General features: G+C 44.6%; 2 protein-coding genes across 2 annotated transcripts in view; both read left to right on the top strand.

Moving 5' to 3' along the window:
• Positions 1-18,549, top strand: part of LOC145337231 (zinc-binding protein A33-like) — a 129,706-nt gene that overhangs the window by 26,723 nt on the left and 84,434 nt on the right. The window lies entirely within an intron of this gene.
• LOC145337303 (butyrophilin subfamily 1 member A1-like) overlaps positions 6,407-18,549 on the top strand; it is a 55,667-nt gene continuing 43,524 nt past the window's right edge. Inside the window, 4 exon segments of the mRNA XM_080182101.1 lie at positions 6,407-6,426; positions 6,428-6,489; positions 13,488-13,835; positions 17,951-18,232. Coding sequence (XP_080038227.1) covers positions 6,407-6,426; positions 6,428-6,489; positions 13,488-13,835; positions 17,951-18,232 — 712 coding nt within the window.

Here is an 18,549-nt window from a genome sequence, read left to right as displayed (position 1 = left end):
TCCTATAGAACTAGAGATCCCCAATGGAGAGCTCTCTCTCTCCCTGTCCTCATCTTTGACCACCCTGTGGGGAGAGTGACAGGAGGAAGTAGGAAACCTCATCACGAGCCAGACAGGCACTTAAACTAAATGCAGCCTATTGGCAGTGATCATCTCCCAGCCCAGCAGGAGAATTTAAATCAAATTCATAAACCTGGAACTAAAGCTACACTCAGTAATGGTGACCATGTCAACTCTCAGAAATTGTTCTCAAAACCAATCTGCTTCACTAATGTCCTCGCTAAATATTTTTAAGACGCAGGTTGATGGGTTTTTGATAAGAGAGGGGATTAAGGGTTATGGGGAGAGGGCGGGAATGTGGAACTGAGCCACGACAGATCAGCCATGATCTTATTGAATGGCGGGGCAGCCTCGAAGGGCTAGTTGGCCTACTCCTGCTCCTATTTCTTATGTTCTTATGTTTAGGGAAGGAAATCTGCCTTACCCAGTCTGGTCAACATGTGACTCCAGAGCCACAGCAATGTGGTTGACTGAAGTAACAAACCACTCAGTTGTCTCACTGCCACCTTCTGAGGGCAATTAGGGATGGGAAATGAATGCTAGTGCTGCCCACATTCCACAAAAAAAATTTTAAAAAGTTAAAACTCTAAATAATATTATTTATAATATTTAATATTTATGAGTAAATAATATTATGATTTAATTTATTAAGTTTCTTTTCTATTGTTTGAGTTGGGTTTTATTAATTGTCCCCATCCAAAATGATTTTCTCTGTTTGTCTCTTTAAGAGTTAACTGAAACTGTCCATGAGACCAGCTCAGCACCTTATCAGCAATAGGTAATTCAATTGGTAACTCATTAAAAAGTGAAAGTGAATGTTCAAGGACTAAGTGCTGTGAATTCTCTTACTCCTGATGGAACTGGTGAAAGGATGTGGAAAATCTTCAATTATTCAGTCAGAAACTAAGAGGTGAGTGCCGAATAATCTTTATTTCTCGGGGAAAGTTTGTCAGCAGGATTTGGATGTTCTTATCAGGAGGAAAGATTGAATTAAATTCAAGGATTTGAGCTGAGATCTGCTGGATAATCTCCAGTGAAACGCCTTAACAGGGTGTTAAACTGGGTCGATGTGTGTAAGGGAACAGGAGGCAGAGGGCATTTTATATATCAAACCATGATACCAGAGAGAGAGAGAGAGACAAAGGAGGAATGTTGTCTTTTTGACCTGTAAATTAACCTGGATATTTGAAGTCAAGTAAGTCAACTAAAATGAGGGCGGCATGTTAGCACTACTGCCTCTCACAGTACCAGGGATTCTAGCCTTGCGTGACTTTTTTATTTATTCGTGTGACATGGATATTGCTGGTTGGCTAGGTCGGCAGCTGGAGAACTTTCTGGAAGGTGTGCGGGAGTTCCCAAAGGCGGCTTTGAACTGAACTGCTGAAGCTTGAGAGCTTCGATGAAAACGAACTCCTAGCCACCTGACGAAGGGACAGGCTGTCCCGAAAGCTTGTGGCTTTTGCTACAAATAAACCTGTTTGGACTTTAAACTGGTGTTATGGGATTTCTTTCTGTTTTACCCCAGTCCAACGCCAGCATCTCCACATCATGTTGCTGGTTGGCCAGCATTTATTACCCATCCCTACGTGTCCTTGTTCAGAGGACAATTGTAAGTCAACCACATTACTGTGGTCTGGAGTCACATGTAGGTCAGAACAAGTAAGGACAGCAGATTTTCTTCCTTCAAGGACTTGATTGAACCAGATAGGTTTTTCCAACAATTGACAATGGTTTCGTAATCGTCAGTAGATTTTTAATTCCAGGTTTTTTTAAATTGAATTTAAATTTTACCATCTGCCGTGGCAGGTTTTGAACCCAGTCCCCAGAACATTAACTGAGTTTCGGGATTAATACCATGAGGCCATAGCTGTCCTGTCTGTGTGGAGTTTGCACATTCTCCCAGTGTCTGAGTGAGTTTCCTCCGGGTGTTCCAGTTTTCTCCCACAATCCAAAGATGGGCAGGTCAGGTTGATTGGCCATGCTAAATTGCCCCTTAGTGTCAGGGGGATTATCAGGGTAAATACATGAGGTTACGGGGAAAGAGCCTGGGTGAGATTGTTGTTGGTTCAGGCTCAAAGGGCTAAATGCCTTCCTTCTGCACTGTAGGGATTATATGATTCAATTCAGCTGTGCTGATAATTGCTCAATCTCCTGTTTGAGAAAGAAACCCCTTTTATTCAATAGTTTCACATTGAAGAATTTCCACACTCAATGTACCTTAAGTAGAATTTTCAGAGAGTGATCCAGAACACTGACTTTCTGCCTGAAGGGTAATCCGAGCAGATCCTCCCTGACACTGCACAATAGATCAGCCAATATTCATCAAAATACACAGCAACTACAGGTGGTAAAAACAAAAATGGAATACTTTCCAGTAGTAACATCAATTACGATTGGAACACACTGCCTACTCCAATGAGCAGTCCTTGCAGTCAACAGAGTTTGAATTGAAAAGGTCAGACTCTGGTTTTAGCAGTAGTTTTAAAATTCAGCCCAATAAACTCCCTTAAAAAGCAGATTCCCACCATTTTTAATCACATCCGAAGGTGTATGATTGCCTTTCTTGACTGCATTTGTTGCAGTGAACTGTGTACTTACTGAGCTTAATTGTCTTTTTAATTGATATCTAAATAACATGGGCGGGTTCCTGACCTTTTGACCTGCCCTGTGTACCGTATTATCAAAAACTGCTGTGATGATTTTGTAAACGGTGCCCAATGTCATCAGGCCCCATAATACACTCTGCGAAGCAGGAAAATGCTCCTGATCACAGAGTATATCATTCCAGCCCTTGTTTGGTGCCTGATGAAGGTGATCTGTGAGGTATGGCCTTGTTCCACATTCCACATGGGAAAGCAGTGATTCAAATCCTTAATTTGTGATGCGGATTTATTTGGTTCCAGTCAGCGGAAGAGTGTTGAAGGTGTGCAGGATACTTTACAAGAAGTAGTTTTGAAACTACAGCTACCTGTGAGTTGTGAATGCAATTAGTTAAATGTTCTCTTTTTACAAGGCTTGATACGAATGTAACAGCAGGGCATACCTCAGCATCATCAAAACACCAGGCTTTGTTAGGAACAAGAGATATTTCTTCATAAAGAGAAATCAGGTACAGGGAATATCAGTCAAGGCTGCCTTGGGGAAGGGCCCCAGTTCATACGTGCCTATACATGGCTGATTGATGCTTCTCCTGAGAGAGAGAGAACTCCACCCTCTGGTGTGACAGGTCTCTCAAGCCAGCTGACCCTATAAGAACATAAGAACATAAGAAATAGGAGCAGGAGTGGGCCATCTAGCCTTTCGAGCCTGCCCCGCCATTCAATAAGATCATGGCTGATCTGTCGTGGCTCAGTTCCACATTCCCGCCCTCTCCCCATAACCCTTAATCCCCTCGCTTATCAAAAACCCATCAACCTGCGTCTTAAAAATATTTAGCGAGGCAGCCTCCACCACTTCAACGGGCAGAGAATTCCAGAGATTCACCACCCTTTGAGTGAAGAAGTTCCTCCTCAACTCCGTTCTAAACCGCCCCCCCCCCCTTTATCTTGAGGCTGTGCCCCCTAGTCCTACTGTCCTTTCTGAGCGGGAAGAGTCTCTCCACCTCTATCCTATCCATCCCATTCATCATCTTATACGTCTCAATGAGATCTCCCCTCATTCTTCTAAACTCTAACGAGTACAAGCCTAGTTTATTCAGCCTCTCCTCATAGCTCAACCCCCTCAACTCCGGCATCAGCCTAGTAAACCTCCTCTGCACTCCCCCCAAGGCCAAAATATCCTTGCGTAAGTGCGGCGACCAAAACTGCACACAGTACTCCAGCTGCGGCCTCACCAATGCCCTATACAGCTGCAGCAAGACCTCCCTACTTTTATATTCAATCCCCCTCGCTATGAAGGCCAGCATCCCATTCGCCTTCCTGACCACCTGCTGCACCTGCAGGCTGGGTTTTTGCGACTCATGCACAAGGACCCCGAGGTCCCTCTGCACCGTCGCCTGCTGCAGTTTTTCTCCACGTAAGTAATAGTCCTTCCTACCATTATTCCTACCAAAGTGGACCACCTCACACTTGCCAACATTAAATTCCATTTGCCAGTTCCTGGCCCATTCGCCCAGCCTATCTAGATCCTTCTGCAGACTCTCCACACCCTCCGCACAATTTGCCGTTCCACCAATCTTGGTGTCATCAGCAAATTTCGACACCATACACTCGGTTCCCTCCTCCAGATCATCTATATAAATGGTAAATAGCTGAGGCCCCAGCACCGACCCCTGGGGCACTCCACTAGTCACCAACTGCCAATCGGAATAGCACCCATTAACCCCCACTCTCAGTGCGGGTACGCAGCGTCTCCGCCGTACCCGTGCGGGTACGCAGCGTCTCCGCCGTACCCGTGCGGGTACGCAGCGTCTCCGCCGTACCCGTGCGGGTACGCAGCGTCTCCGCCGTACCCGTGCGGGTACGCAGCGTCTCCGCCGTACCCGTGCGGGTACGCAGCGTCTCCGCCGTACCCGTGCGGGTACGCAGCGTCTCCGCCGTACCCGTGCGGGTACGCAGCGTCTCCGCCGTACCCGTGCGGGTACGCAGCGTCTCCGCCGTACCCGTGCGGGTACGCAGCGTCTCCGCCGTACCCGTGCGGGTACGCAGCGTCTCCGCCGTACCCGTGCGGGTACGCAGCGTCTCCGCCGTACCCGTGCGGGTACGCAGCGTCTCCGCCGTACCCGTGCGGGTACGCAGCGTCTTCAATTTCTTCCAAAGTATCCTGGGATTGATCCCATCTGGCCCTGGGGACTTGTCTACTTCAATGCCTTTTAACACACCAAACAACTCCTCTTTCATTATATTGACCTGCCTGAGAGTATTCACACACCCTACCTTAACCTCAAATCCCTCATGTCCCTCTATTTGGTGAATACAGATATAAAATACTCATTAAGGATCTCACCCACTTCCTTTGGGTCCACGCATAACCTCCCTGCATTATCCTTGAATGGGCCTATTCTTTCCCTAACTATAATCTTGCGCCTAATATAGGTATAAAATATTTTGGGATTCTCCTTAACCCTGCTGGCCAAGGACATTTCATTGCTCCTTTTGGCCTTCCTAACTTCCCATTTGAGCTCCTTCCTACTTTCTCTACATTTTTCAGGGCTTTGTTTGTTTCAAAGTTCATTTATTAGTTTCACAAGTAGGCTTACATTAACACTGCAATAAAGTTGGCGTGAAAATCCCCTAGTTTCCACACTCCGGTGCCTGTTCGGGTACACTGAGGGAGAATTTAGCATGACCAATGCACCTAACCAGCACATCTTTCAGACAGTGGGAGGAACCAAGAGAAAACCCACGCAGACATGGGATTACGTGCAGGCTCTGTACAGACAGTGACTCAAGCCAGGAATCGAACCCAAGTCCCTGGCATTGTGAGGCAGCAGTGCTAACCACTGTGCCACCGTGCTGCCCCACGTGATTTAGTTGCTGAGACCTCACGTATGCTCCCGGTTATTTTTGACGAAGCTGACAATTTCTGCTGTCATTGAGGGTTCCTGAATCTTGTTATTCCTGTCCTTTGCTCTCACAGGAACATGCCTGTCCTACACTCTAATCAACTGGTCTTAAAAGACTTCCCTATGTCAAATGTGGATTTACCCTCAAACAGCTGCTCCCAATCCACATGCTCCAATTCTTGCTAATTCAGTGATGGTTGGCCTTCCCCCAGTTGAGGACCACTCTTGTCTTTATCCATAAGTATCTGAAAACTTATGCCGGACCTGCCACACCAATGCTGAACACCCCCCTTCCCTCCCCTCCTACCTCTCCCCCAACCCCCCTCTTGGCCCTGCCCTCTGTGAGACCCTGGCCACTTGGCACAGCCCAGTGTTGGAGGCCTCAATAGCCTCCAGTTCCACCAGTGGGGCCATTACGTCTGGTTCCTGTTGCTGGGGACCAGGTGTGGACCTCCACAGCAAAGATGGGAAACTATCTGTGCCCGGAAAATTGCATCAGAGCTCGCTAAACAGATTTTAATCAGTCACTGAAAATTAAAATCAGCCTTGCGCCATTCATCAACTGTCTCACCTGTCTCAGGATTATCTTCTGATGAAAACCTGTCTTCGTGTTTTATGAAAGACTCCAGAGAAAGGCACTAAACAACATATAGAGGTAAAAAAAATGCAACCCACAAATGTTCATTAGGTTTCTTCAGGATTCAGGCCCAAGAGTCTTTTATATTTCACCAAAACCTTACCATCGCTGGTGCACAGCCTGTTTGACAGGTGTATATGAACACTGTACATATATGATTGACAAGACAATTAATGAGACTGTTTTCTCTCTGTCTCTCACAGGCGATGGTTCATCTGATAAGGTCTCAAGATGAGAGAGGTTCAGCGTATTGTGTTGCTGCTGTTTATGATTCTGGTCTCAGTACATGGTATGAATCATTATAGCTTCTTTAGTTACATTAGAAGTAGTTCACCAATGTTGTTTATCATTGATGAAAGATTCACTCTTCTATAGTATTGGCAATATTTATATAGTGTAGAGGATAATGTCAGGAACACTGATCATGTAGTGATTAAATAAATCCCAATTCCCAATAGGAATTGATGGGTGCTTTTCAAATGGTCAGGCAGTAACTACTGTTGTGTCACAGGGATCGGTGCTGGGACCCCAGCTATTCACAATATATATTAATGATTTGGATGAAGGAACAAAATGTAACATCTCAAAGTTTGCAGAGGATACCAAGTTGGATGGGAGGGTGTGAACTGTGACGAGGATGCAGAGATCCTTCAGAATGACCTGGACAGGTTGGGTGAGTGGTCAGATGCAGTATAATTTAGATAAATGTGAGGTTATTCACTTTGGAAGCAAAAACAAGAATGGCTGTAAATTGGGAGAGGGGAGTGTGCAGTGTGACCTGGGTGTCCTTGTGCACCAGTCACTGAAGGTGAACATGTGGGGGCAGCAGGTGGTAAAGAAGGCAAATAGTGTGTTAGTCTTCATTGCGAGAGGTTTTGAGTACAGGAGCAGGGATGTGTGTTGCAATTATACAGGGCCTTAGTGAGGCCACACCTAGAGTATTGTGTGCAGTTTTGGTCTCATTTTCTGAGGAAGGATGTTTTTGCTCTCGAGGGAGAGCAGCGAAGGTTTACCAGGCTGATTCCGGGGATGGTGGGACTGATGGATGAGGAGAGATTAACTGGGTTCGGATTGTTTTTGCTGGAGTTCAGATGAATAAGGGGAATCTCATAGAGACTTATAAAATTCTAACAAAACTAGACAGGGTAGATGCAGGGAGGACATTCTCAATGGTGGGGAGTCCAAAACCAGGGGTCACTGTCTGAGGATTCAGGGTAGACCATTTAGGACGGAGGTGAGGGGAATTTCTTCACCAAAGAGTGGTAAGCCTGTGGAATTCATTACCACAGGAAGTAGTTAATGCCAAAACATTGAATGCATTCAAGAGGCAGATGGATATAGCACCTGGGACGATTGGGATCAAAGGTTATGGGGAAGAAAGCAGAATTAGGCTATTGAGTTGGATGATCAGCCATGGTGAGAATGAACGGCGGAGCAGGCTCGAAGTGCCAAATGGCTTCCTCCTGCTCCTACCTTCTATGTTTAATTCCATTTTTATTTCCAAGTTGATTTTTATTAATAATGTGAATTTTCTATTGGTTTTTTGTTAATTCAGTTTTTCAGCTTTGGTCATTATTCTGTGAAAGCTACCAATAACTTCCCTTTATGTGTATTCATATACTAGGAATGTTATTCACAGATTTAATTGTGTGTTCTGACACACTCCTGCTATATAACTCTAGTGTAACCCACAGGAAACTGGAGAAGACCAGGTGACAAATAATTCTCACTGGTCCCAGGATTTCTCGGCTGGCCTTGTTAAGAATCACAAAGTTATGGCACAGGAGGCTATTTGGCCCATTGTGTCTGCACTAACTATCTGAGTGAGCAATGCACCTAGCACCATTTCACCAGTTACTCCCCTTAACTCTGCACATTCATCTTTTCAAATAACAAGGAGCAGAATCTTTATCCATCAGTGGCAGTGGGAATTCCCTGAAATGGAATATCCATGTCCCACTTTCAGAGGAAGAGAAGTCAGTCCACCAAGTGAGATGAAGCAGCCACTGTTCAAATGCTTACAAGTATGTCCCAGTGGAGATCCCAATTGTCTCTTGGGGAGCAACTTTAGACTGTGTGCAAAGTAGATTTATGAAGGTGTTCACAGAAAGTGGAAAAACCATTGAGATAAAAACAGAAAATGCTGGAAATAATCAGCAGGTCAGGCAGCATCTGTCTGGTGAAAACCCCAGAGTTAATGGCCAGACCTTGATGTGGCTGTGGCTGGTGAACACATGCCCGAGACATGAAGTCTGTTATATCACATGAAAAGACTTTGAGAGCGATTCCCTTGCAGCTGGTGTGGTCGGTTCATCTGTAGAAGGAAGGCAGAGCATCAATGAATTCAATCATCATCACTATACATGCTTGGTGGCCTGCTGAGACACTGGAGAGATGATGCCATCTGTATTGGAGCTTCAAAGGGTACTCTGGCTGGGAAAGCCCACTTTCAGTTAAGAGGGCCCATGACCTCTCCCGTATCTGTAGCACACATATCTGGGACCTACATTCTTACCCCCATCCCAGATGCCTGTCTCACCAAGATTGGAGGAGCAACTGGAAATCCAGCTCCAGAGCATTATTCACACTCCTGGTCAGGACCAAAACAGTTCATTTACAGGATGTGGGCTGTCTCGTTCAACATTTAGTGCCCATTCTTAGTTCCCATTCAGAAAATGGTGGGTAGCTGAAAAGTTTCCCATTTAGAAGGTGATGGGTAACTGATAAGTCTCCTGTTCAGAAGGTGCTGGTGAACTGATTAGTTTCCCATTCAGAAGATGGTGGTGAGCTGCCTTCTTGAACCTCTGCAGTCCCTGAGGTATAGGTAAACCACAGTGCTGTCAGGGAGCCTATTGAAGGCTAGTGCACCCGACTTGCCCACCAACTTTCCATGGCCACCTGATGCTGATGACATTGCTGGACAGCAGTAAAGTCATTGGTCTCAAGCCACAAAGTACCCTCAGCCTCTCCCACAAATCCTGACAGCCTTTAGGGAGCTAAAGCTCATCACTGGACCCTGTGCCCTACACATACCTGCCCTTGCTCACACAGACATCCAACCAGCAGACCAGTTACAAACTGGGTGGCCATTAATTGGCTACCCAGCATAATATCATGTTAACAGTGTGATCTCAGGTGGGACATTTACATTCACCCGTGCTGATTTCAGGCTTGTCAGGAGGGTAAAGGTCAAACTAATGTTTTAGGTCTGTGACCTTTCATTAGCATAAGGAAGTTAGAAAGATAATAGTTTTGATCAAATTAAAAGGAAGCAAGAAGAACAAAAGGGCAGCTCTGTGACAGGGTGGTGGGCAGCAGAGATGACATAAGAAAGGTTTTCACAGTACAAAGGCAAAATGAGTGTTAATTGATTAGGCAAAGAAACCAAAGATATGTCTGGATGGGGTTTGAATGGCTTGAAGAGCAGCTGTCCGAATGCACAGTGAAAGGTTTAATAAAGCAGTAAAATGAACCAGTAAAAAAACACATACATAAAACAAGATGGGGCCAGAGGTGATAATCTAAAATTGTAAAGGAATTTTCAGTGGGATGAGAAAGATCCATTTGTCACTGTCCACATGGACATTAATGACATAGGGAGGACTAAGAAGAAAGTTCTGCTGAGGCAATAGGAGCAGCTCAGGGACTAAATGAAAAAGCAGAATCACACATACAATAATCTCTGATTTACTAGCTAACCATGAGCAAAATGAGTGCGAGAAATTTGAGGAAACGTATTGAAATAGATAGAAACCTGGCTGGCAGAGAGGAAACAAAGGAATTTATGGTGCTTTTCAAATTGGCAGGCAATAACTAATGGGGTGCCACAGGGATCAGTGCTGGGACCCCAACTATTCACAATATATATTAATGATTTGGATGAGGGAACAAAATGTAACATCTCAAAGTTTGTAGATGACACCAAGTTGGGTGGGAGGATGAACTGTGACGAGGATGCAGAGATCCTTCAGAATGATCTGGACAGATTGGGTGAGTGGGCTAATCAATGGCAGATGCAGTATAATTTGGAGAAGTGTGAGGTTATTCACTTTGGAAGCAAAATCAAGAAGGCAGATTACTACCTGAATGGCTGTAAATTGGGAGAGGGGAGTGTGGAGCGGGACCTGGGTGCCCTTGTGCACCAGTCACTGAAGGCGAATATGCAGGTGCAGCAGACGGTAAAGAAGGCAAATGGCATGTTGGCTTTATTGTGAGAGGTTCTGAGTACAGGAGCAGGGATGTATTGTTCCAACTATACAGGGCCTTGGTGAGGCCGCACCAAGAGTATTGTGTGCAGTTTTGGTCTCCTTTTCTGAGGAAGGGTGTTCATGCTCTTGAGGGACTGCAGTGAAGGTTTACAAGGCTGATTCCAGGGATGGTGGGACTGACGTACGAGGAGAGATTGACAAAGTTAGGATTATTTTCGCTGGAGTTCAGACGAATGAGGGGAGACCTCATAGAGACTTACAAAATTCTAACAGGGTAGATGCAGAAAGGATGTTCCTGATGATGGGGGAGTCCAGAACCAGGGGCCACAGTCTGAGGATTCAGGGTAAACCATTTAAGATGGAGGTGAGGAGACATTTCTTCACCCAAAGAATGGTGAGCCTGTGGAATTCATTACCACAGGAAGTACTTGATGCCAAAACATTGAATGCGTTCAAGAGGCGGCTGGATATAGAACTTGGGGCAAATGCAATCAAAGGTTTTGGTCCCCTTATTTGCGAAAGGATATTTTGGCCTTGGAGGGAGTACTGAGAAGGTTCACCAGGCTGATACCAGACACGAGGGGGTTAGCTTATAAAAAGAACAAAGAACAACCCAGCACGGGAAACAGGCCCTTCGGCCCAACAAGCCCACGCCGCCGCATCACCCTACACCTATTCTACCCTGCGTATCTACAAATAGAACCCCTAACTTAGTCAGATTCAGGGGAGAATAGTGTCAATTTGGTAAACCAATCAGCCTAAAAGCACATCTTTGGGGTGTGGGAGGAAACCGGAGCGCCCGGAGGAAACCCACGCAACCACAGGGAGAATGCGCAAACTCCCACAGACACAGGCCCAAATCCATGTATCTGCACAGCTAGCAGTGCTAGTCACTGAGCTGTTGCGGCGCCCGTCTACCGGTCCAGGATCAAGCGCACACACCAACATGAAGTACTAGGCCACTCCTGGAACCTCCAAGAGTAGCCCACGCACGACCCACCGTGTGCATGCCCCTCGTTTGACACCGAGGTGGACCTCCACCTGCGGAATAAAAAGACAAAAACGTTAATCACAAGTCTGCCTTTCCGGTGTCTCCCGGGGTTCTAACCCTTATTTAATAACCCCTACCATAACCCTCCATCCTCGTTTCACTCGTGTCTATCTAACTAAACCTTAAACGAGTCCAACGTTCCTGCCTCCACCACCCCACTCGGTAGCGCGTTCCATACCCCCACAACTCTCTGCGTAAAGAACCTTCCTCTCATATCCAAATTATACCTCTCCCCCCTCACCCCTCACCCTTAAATCATGTCGTCTCGTATTTGTACCCAATCTAGGGAGCAGTCTCTCACCATTGACTCTGTCTATTCCCTTCAGTATCTTGTATACCTCTATCATGTCCCCCCTCAATCTCCGTCTTTCCAAGGAAAGACATATGCTTATGAGGAGGAATTAAATAGACTGGGCCTGTACTTGATGGAGTTTAGAAGGCTGAGGGGGATCTTATACAGACTTACAAGATAATGAAGGGGCTAGATAGGGTAGAGGTAGAGAGATTCTTTCCACTTAGAAAGGAAACCAGAACTAGAGGGCACAGCCTCAAGATAAGGGGGGGCAGTTTCGAACGGAGTTGAGGAGGAACTTCTTCACTCAAAGGGTGGTGAATCTCTGGAATTCTCTGCCCGTTGAAGTGGTGGAGGCTACCCCGTTGAATATATTTAAGTCACGGGTAGATAGATTTCTGGTAGACAAGGGAATTAAGAGTTATGGGGAGAAGATGGGAAAGTGGAACTGATCCACTTCAGATCAGACATGATCTTGTTGAAGGGCGGAGCAGGCTCGAAGGGCTAGATGGCCGACTCCTGCTCCTATTTCTTATGTTCTTATGTCCTTAAGTTATGGGGAAAAAACTCGATTAGGCTATTGAGTTGGATGATCAGCCATGATCTTAATGAATGACAGAGCAGGCTCAAAGGGCCAAATGGCCTCCTCTTGCTCCTATCTTCTATGTTTCTATTAAATTGGTAAATGGTAAATTAGATCAGAAAGTTGGATGCATGATAAAAGGATTGATGTGGGAGAAATAGGTTTTGATTCATGGGGCATGGCCCCAGTCAAGGTGAATGAGGGAGGTAACCCAGTGTGGCCTTCACCTGAACCATGCTGAGACTGGTGCCCTGGTGAATCATACAGCTAGGGCTGTAGAGAGGGGCTTTATACTAAATAGTATCAGAAGCATAAAGGGACTTGGGAGTCCTTGTTCAAGATTCTCTTGTGGTAAACGTGCAAGGTCATTTGGCAGTTAGGGAAGCAAATGCAATGTTCGCATTCATGTCAAGAATAGCATTCATGGCCAGGATACAAGAACAGGGATGTACGTTTGAGACTGTATAAGGCTCTGGTCAGAGCCCATTTGGAATATTGTGAGCAGTTTTGGGCCCTGTATCTAAGGAAGGATGTGCTGGCCTTGGAAAGGGTCCAGAGGAGGTTCACAAAAAAGATCCCTGGAATGAAAAACTTGCCGTACGAGGAGCGGTTGAGGACTCTGGGTCTGTACTCGTTGGAGTTTAGAAGGATGAGGTGGGGGGATCTTATTGAAACTTACAGGATACTGCGAGGCCTGGATAGCTTGGACGTGGAAAGGATGTATCCAACTGTAGGAAAAACTAGAACTGAAGAGCATTAGCAAATTCCCCTCCAGGATATTGGTACCCCTCTGGTTCAGGTGTAGACCATTCCGTTTGTATTCTGAGACCAACTCCTTCCAAAGTCTGAACCTGCTAAATTCTGAGCTTGCTTTTTCCAGGCGACGGTTGTCTTTGTCATCCAGCTAGTGTTGATGGAGGTGCCAACTCTACTTTCCTAATAGTTTCCTATCTAGCAGACATGACATGGACAGGGTGACCAGTATTGTATTTGAAGAGACTATCTCTTATTTTGATTTGATGACCCAGGACACTTTTTGACCCATATTTCTAGGTCAGTTTGTGGGTCTGGGAATCTGAATGATTGGTAAATGTATTTCTCCTTCTGCAGATTCATGAGTATCTATTTTATTTTCAATGCTATTGTTCACTAGGTAAGTTCATCATACAAGGACCTGATTATCCAGTTGTAACTGCTGCAGGTGAAGATGCTGTATTGGAATGTCAGCTTGTACCAGATCTATTCGTCAGAACCATGGTGGTGAGATGGATGAAAGCGGGTCTTGCTGCACCAGTACATGTGTACAGAAACGGAGGAGATGATTTTACTGTTCAGCACAATGATTACAGAGGAAGAACCGAACTGTTTAAAGATGAACTGACCAAAGGAAACATTTCTCTTCGAATAAAAAACACAACAGCATTTGATCAAGGAATGTACAGGTGTTTAGTTGATGACAAAACCGATTCTGAAAGATTTACAGTTGAACTGGAAGTTGTAGGTTAGTAAATCTCTACTCGCATGTTAAGATTTGGAGAAGTTATATCTTTGCCTTATTTAAATCACCTGTTTAAATTATAACTAATTTAAAATAGATTTATTCAGCAGTCGGTGTAATATGATATACTTGATAATTCTAAATGCCCATGCTCCCTGTGGTGAAGCTACAATTAACAGGGATGTGAGCGATGGGGCAATAACATTCTCAGGATGATGAAATTTGTCCTGCAGTAAAAGCTGATTTATGTCAGTAAATTTCATGAAGAATATATTATCAACACTGGCTTGTTAAAGAAAATATTCAGAATAACAGAAACTAAAGGATGTTTAAATTGAGGATAAAAGCTCAGTTTACCCAGCATTTTTTATATTTTTATTTAAATTGTTTGTTTACTATGGCTTAATTAAGAACACACTGGTAATAACATTCATTTTCTATTTCTGACTGAATTCTGAACTTTAAATCAATGAAGAATAATACTGGATCTGTCTATTTCAGCATCACATACATTCCATTGATGGAGTAGTCACAATCCTCTGGGGTGGACATTTCCAAGGTTCACAACTCTTTGAGTGAAGAAATTTCTCCTCATCTCAATTTAAATGATCGGCCCCTTTGTCCTGAGACTGTGCCCCCGTGTTTTCATTGCCCTGACCAGTGTGCAAACAATCTCTCAGCATCCACACTGACCAGCCTCTTCAGAATTCTGGATGTTTAAAGGAAATGTCCACTCGTATTTCTAAACTCCAGAGAATAGAGGCACAATTTACGCAGGCTGTCAGCATAAGATGCTTACAGAGACCAAAATTACACACGGTATTACAGGTGTAGTCTCAGCAAAGCTCTGTAGAATTAGAGCAGGAGAGTTTTATTCTTTTTTGGAAATCACCTCACAATAAAGGCCAATATACCTTTTGGCTTTCTAATTACTTGCTCTACCTGCGCGCGAGCTTCCTGTGTTCCTTCTATAAGTGTGACATTCCAAACTCTGGCCTATCTGACTTCACTACCCAGTCTGCAATATCTGCAGCCAGTTTTTTCACTTGAATTCACATTGTGTTGATTAGTATGAGTTGACACAAACCTGGTACAAAAGTTTATAAGGGGGCATGTGGATGTGTGGGGGGTTGGCATGTGGATGTGTGGGGGGTTGGCATGTGGATGTGTGGGGGGGTTGGCATGTGGATGTGTGGGGGGGTTGGCATGTGGATGTGTGGGGTGTTGGCATGTGGATGTGTGGGGTGTTGGCATGTGGATGTGTGGGGTGTTGGCATGTGGATGTGCGGGGGGTTGACATGTGGATGTGTGGGGTGTTGGCATGGAGAGTATGAGGAGTTATCGGAGGTGATGGAGGACAGGAATTTGCATGAATGGGCCTATGGGGACTGGGTGGAGAAGGGAGGGGTGTTGGGGTTTCGTTGCCCCCTTAAATGATCTTTGAACTTCAGGATTTATGAAAGAACAGTGTTGCACAGACTGTTGGGTTTAACCAAGATTTTGATGTTTATTGAAACCAACTGATGTCCCTAACATAGATACTTCTGTGATTAATATAAAACTCACAGTACAAAACCCCAAAATTTAAAACAGCCCAACACAATAAACAACACAAAAAGAAAACACACACCGCCAAAACACTCTGTCCCAAAGCTCCAGTTTCACCCACTGTGATTCCCAACCTTGATCCTCCATCCGACTGCAGCTCCAATATTCTGGGCTCTTCTTTTGTAATAATATACCTTCCCAAAACGTACCTCCTGATCTTCCAGTGTCCAGTTAGCTGATTCCAGGTAAGGTCCAGTTAGGTTTCTTCAGCTCCTGCTGGGTGAAACAATCCAGGGTTTTCAATGGAAGGTATATCCAAATGAATATTATCAGTTCTTATTGTGTGAGCAACTCTCCTGCTGTCTGAGGTGACCCAGTAACAGCACCTGGCTCCAAGGTTAATGAGGGTTTGAATGATCCAATCCCAGTATTACTGTCTGTGTACACACCAGATTTGCATAATCCCTTGAGCGTATATGGTATTGATCTGTCCTCTGGGCCGTTGTATTGGGGAATCTGACTTCTGGATTACATTAGTAAATGGAAGGTAATGGCATTTTCTTGGTACCATTGATTCTGACCTATCAGGACACAATGTGTAAATTTTTTGGATCAGCCACTGATTTTACCAGATATCTGAATTAACCCCTTGCTGTCCAGCCCTGAACGAGCTGCAGTCAGTTCCAGTCCTCAGATCAAAGCATTTCTGTAGATTTGAAATGTATATCCCATAAACTGCACAGTTGGAGGGGATTCCCATTTGCCGGAAGTGTGAGGGGTGAGAGATAGAGGCTCAATGTTTGACATTACAACTGAAACAAAACCACAGAGTCTTTTAAACGGATCTCCTCAGTGCTCAGCAGCCCCTGTGGCTGCCTGCGATTAGCATCCAGAGGTGGCAGCCTGACCTCATCCCCAATCCCCTAATCCCCTCCGGAGTGGAATTTGCACCATTTGGGGCACCGTTTTCCAAAGGTGGTTGTACAGAGTCAGAAGTATTCCATGATTGGGTCCACAAGCGGAATTCCAATCCCTCAGATTTTTTGCTGAAAACCTGGAGCTTGAACCCTCAGCTCTGTAAGAAATTTAGACACCTGGACCCAGATATCTGTGCCCCAGTGGAGCTGCTCATTTTCAACTGGGAATTCAGCTACAGCTGAAATGAGCCTGCACACCTTCTCCAGGATAAGCCCAGGGTAAACTCAGTGAGTGCAGGAGAGGCAAAGGGGATGGGAAAGCAGTTTGATTTTCAATTTGTGAAGGACTGAGTGAGACCAGGTATTAACCAGTGTAACATTTCCTGGGTAAGGATCCAGATAAGTCCCACATTTCTGATCCAAGTCTCTGACACTCAGCTCAGTGGTGGAGACATGATGTACCACAAACGAGCTCACTGGGGATTAAACTTCTGGACAATTACCATGTGTACACAAGCCAGAAATTCCAGAGTCCCAACACGTAACACAGACTCCAGTTTTTGCTGCTTTGGACATTGGAAGATGTGGCTGTACTTTTAATCAGCAACAATCTTCAGCTCAGATTTTTCTGTCTTTAATATCTTTTCCTCTGGTGAATTGAGATGATGGCCAGGGATTTTAATCCGTGGTTGGATCCTGGTAAAATCTGGCAGGATGTGCACTGTGCTATCTGACTGAACCATTGCTAACCCTGGTGAAATTTCCCAAGTGAAGATTATCCAGGATTCCTGCCAGTGTCTGGGAGTTCTCCATGGGGGTGTAGTCATGAGAAATGACAGCTAATGCTATTAGAGATAGAGGCCCCCGGAATCTTCCGAGAGGGGCAGTCACTGACAGCTGAACAACATTTACCTGGCACCAATAAGCTTACAAAATGATCCAACACTGTACAGCCAGTCAGTCATGTCTATATTCCAGTATCGTCCAATATCTTAACAATGTGTTTTAACTCCATTATTGCCAATGCTGGTGAAAAATCAGGCTTTGGCATCTGTCAATGCCACTTTGATTCAAACATTCCCAATTAATACCCCAAGAAGAAAAATCTGCAGGGTGGGCAAGATCTTGATCCTAATTTATAAATAACCTCATTCCTGCAGCTCAGAATATAAAGGAGAATATGAGAGAGAGAGGATGACAACAGAACTTTGAAAATCCATTGACATTACCAGGATTATTGCTCTGAGTCTAACATTATCACCTCCCATGTATATTTCTGTGTATTTGGTCAGTAATAAATGGATTTTTTTTGGTTTTAGCAATTTCCTCCCTCCCTCCCCTCCAAGTTGATTACATCTGCCATGGGTATTGGTGTCCTCTGCTGCCTTGCATAAATTGAAATTAATTAGTCTGAAGAACCTACATCTAATTTACATTAATCACCCGTGTCTACAAGAACATATTTAGATCATACTCACACCAAGGTCATGTTATTACCAGACTGTATTTAGATATTAATACTATTAAATGGATACTTCTCATTGACCACAGGAAATGTTCTTGGGGGATACATTAATGGCGTTATATCAATGAATGTTCTTGCTGTTGCTCCAAATAATTGTCTTTTTTGAACCTGTTCATTGTTTATTGCAGGGTTTGGGTGTGAGCCCTGGATTCAGATGAAGGGATATGTTGATAATGGAATTGAGCTAGTGTGTAAATCCAGTGGATGGTTTCCTCAGCCGGAGATACAGTGGACCAGTGAGGATGGACGTTATGTAATACAATCTGAAACAAGTTACCAGCAGGATTCCAGAGGTCTAATGGATGTCCAGAGCAACATTGTAATAACAAGAGAATCATCAAACAGGCTCAAGTGTCATCTACGCAACGTAGAATTGAAAACAGAACAAGAAATTTCAATCAGGATATCAGGTTTGTAAATTAAAACATTAGATCAATAAAGGAAAAGGTGATTTTTAAACTCCACAAATCGAAAGTAAGGTTTAGGGTTTGAGAAATTCTAACACTAGGGCCCTCAGCTTTGCTTCACCAACAAGGTACGAATAACCAGTATTTATGAATCAAGGAGAATTTATGAAGGAAAATTTTACATATACTTACAAGGAAACCGAGAAGACAGCATAGCCATTTCTCATCACTCAAGATCCTAGGAGTTCTTGGTACAGCCAACGCAGGCGATGTCTCTCTCTCTCTCTCCTTTTCCTTTGAAGTGGTATTGAATTGTGTCC

The sequence above is a fragment of the Carcharhinus amblyrhynchos genome, unplaced genomic scaffold (assembly GCF_965287045.1).
Source record: "Carcharhinus amblyrhynchos unplaced genomic scaffold, sCarAmb.v2.hapA scaffold_45, whole genome shotgun sequence".
Lineage (NCBI taxonomy): Eukaryota > Metazoa > Chordata > Chondrichthyes > Carcharhiniformes > Carcharhinidae > Carcharhinus > Carcharhinus amblyrhynchos.
The sequence above is the reverse complement of the archived record's forward strand: the minus strand, read 5'-3'. Positions and strand labels throughout refer to the sequence as shown.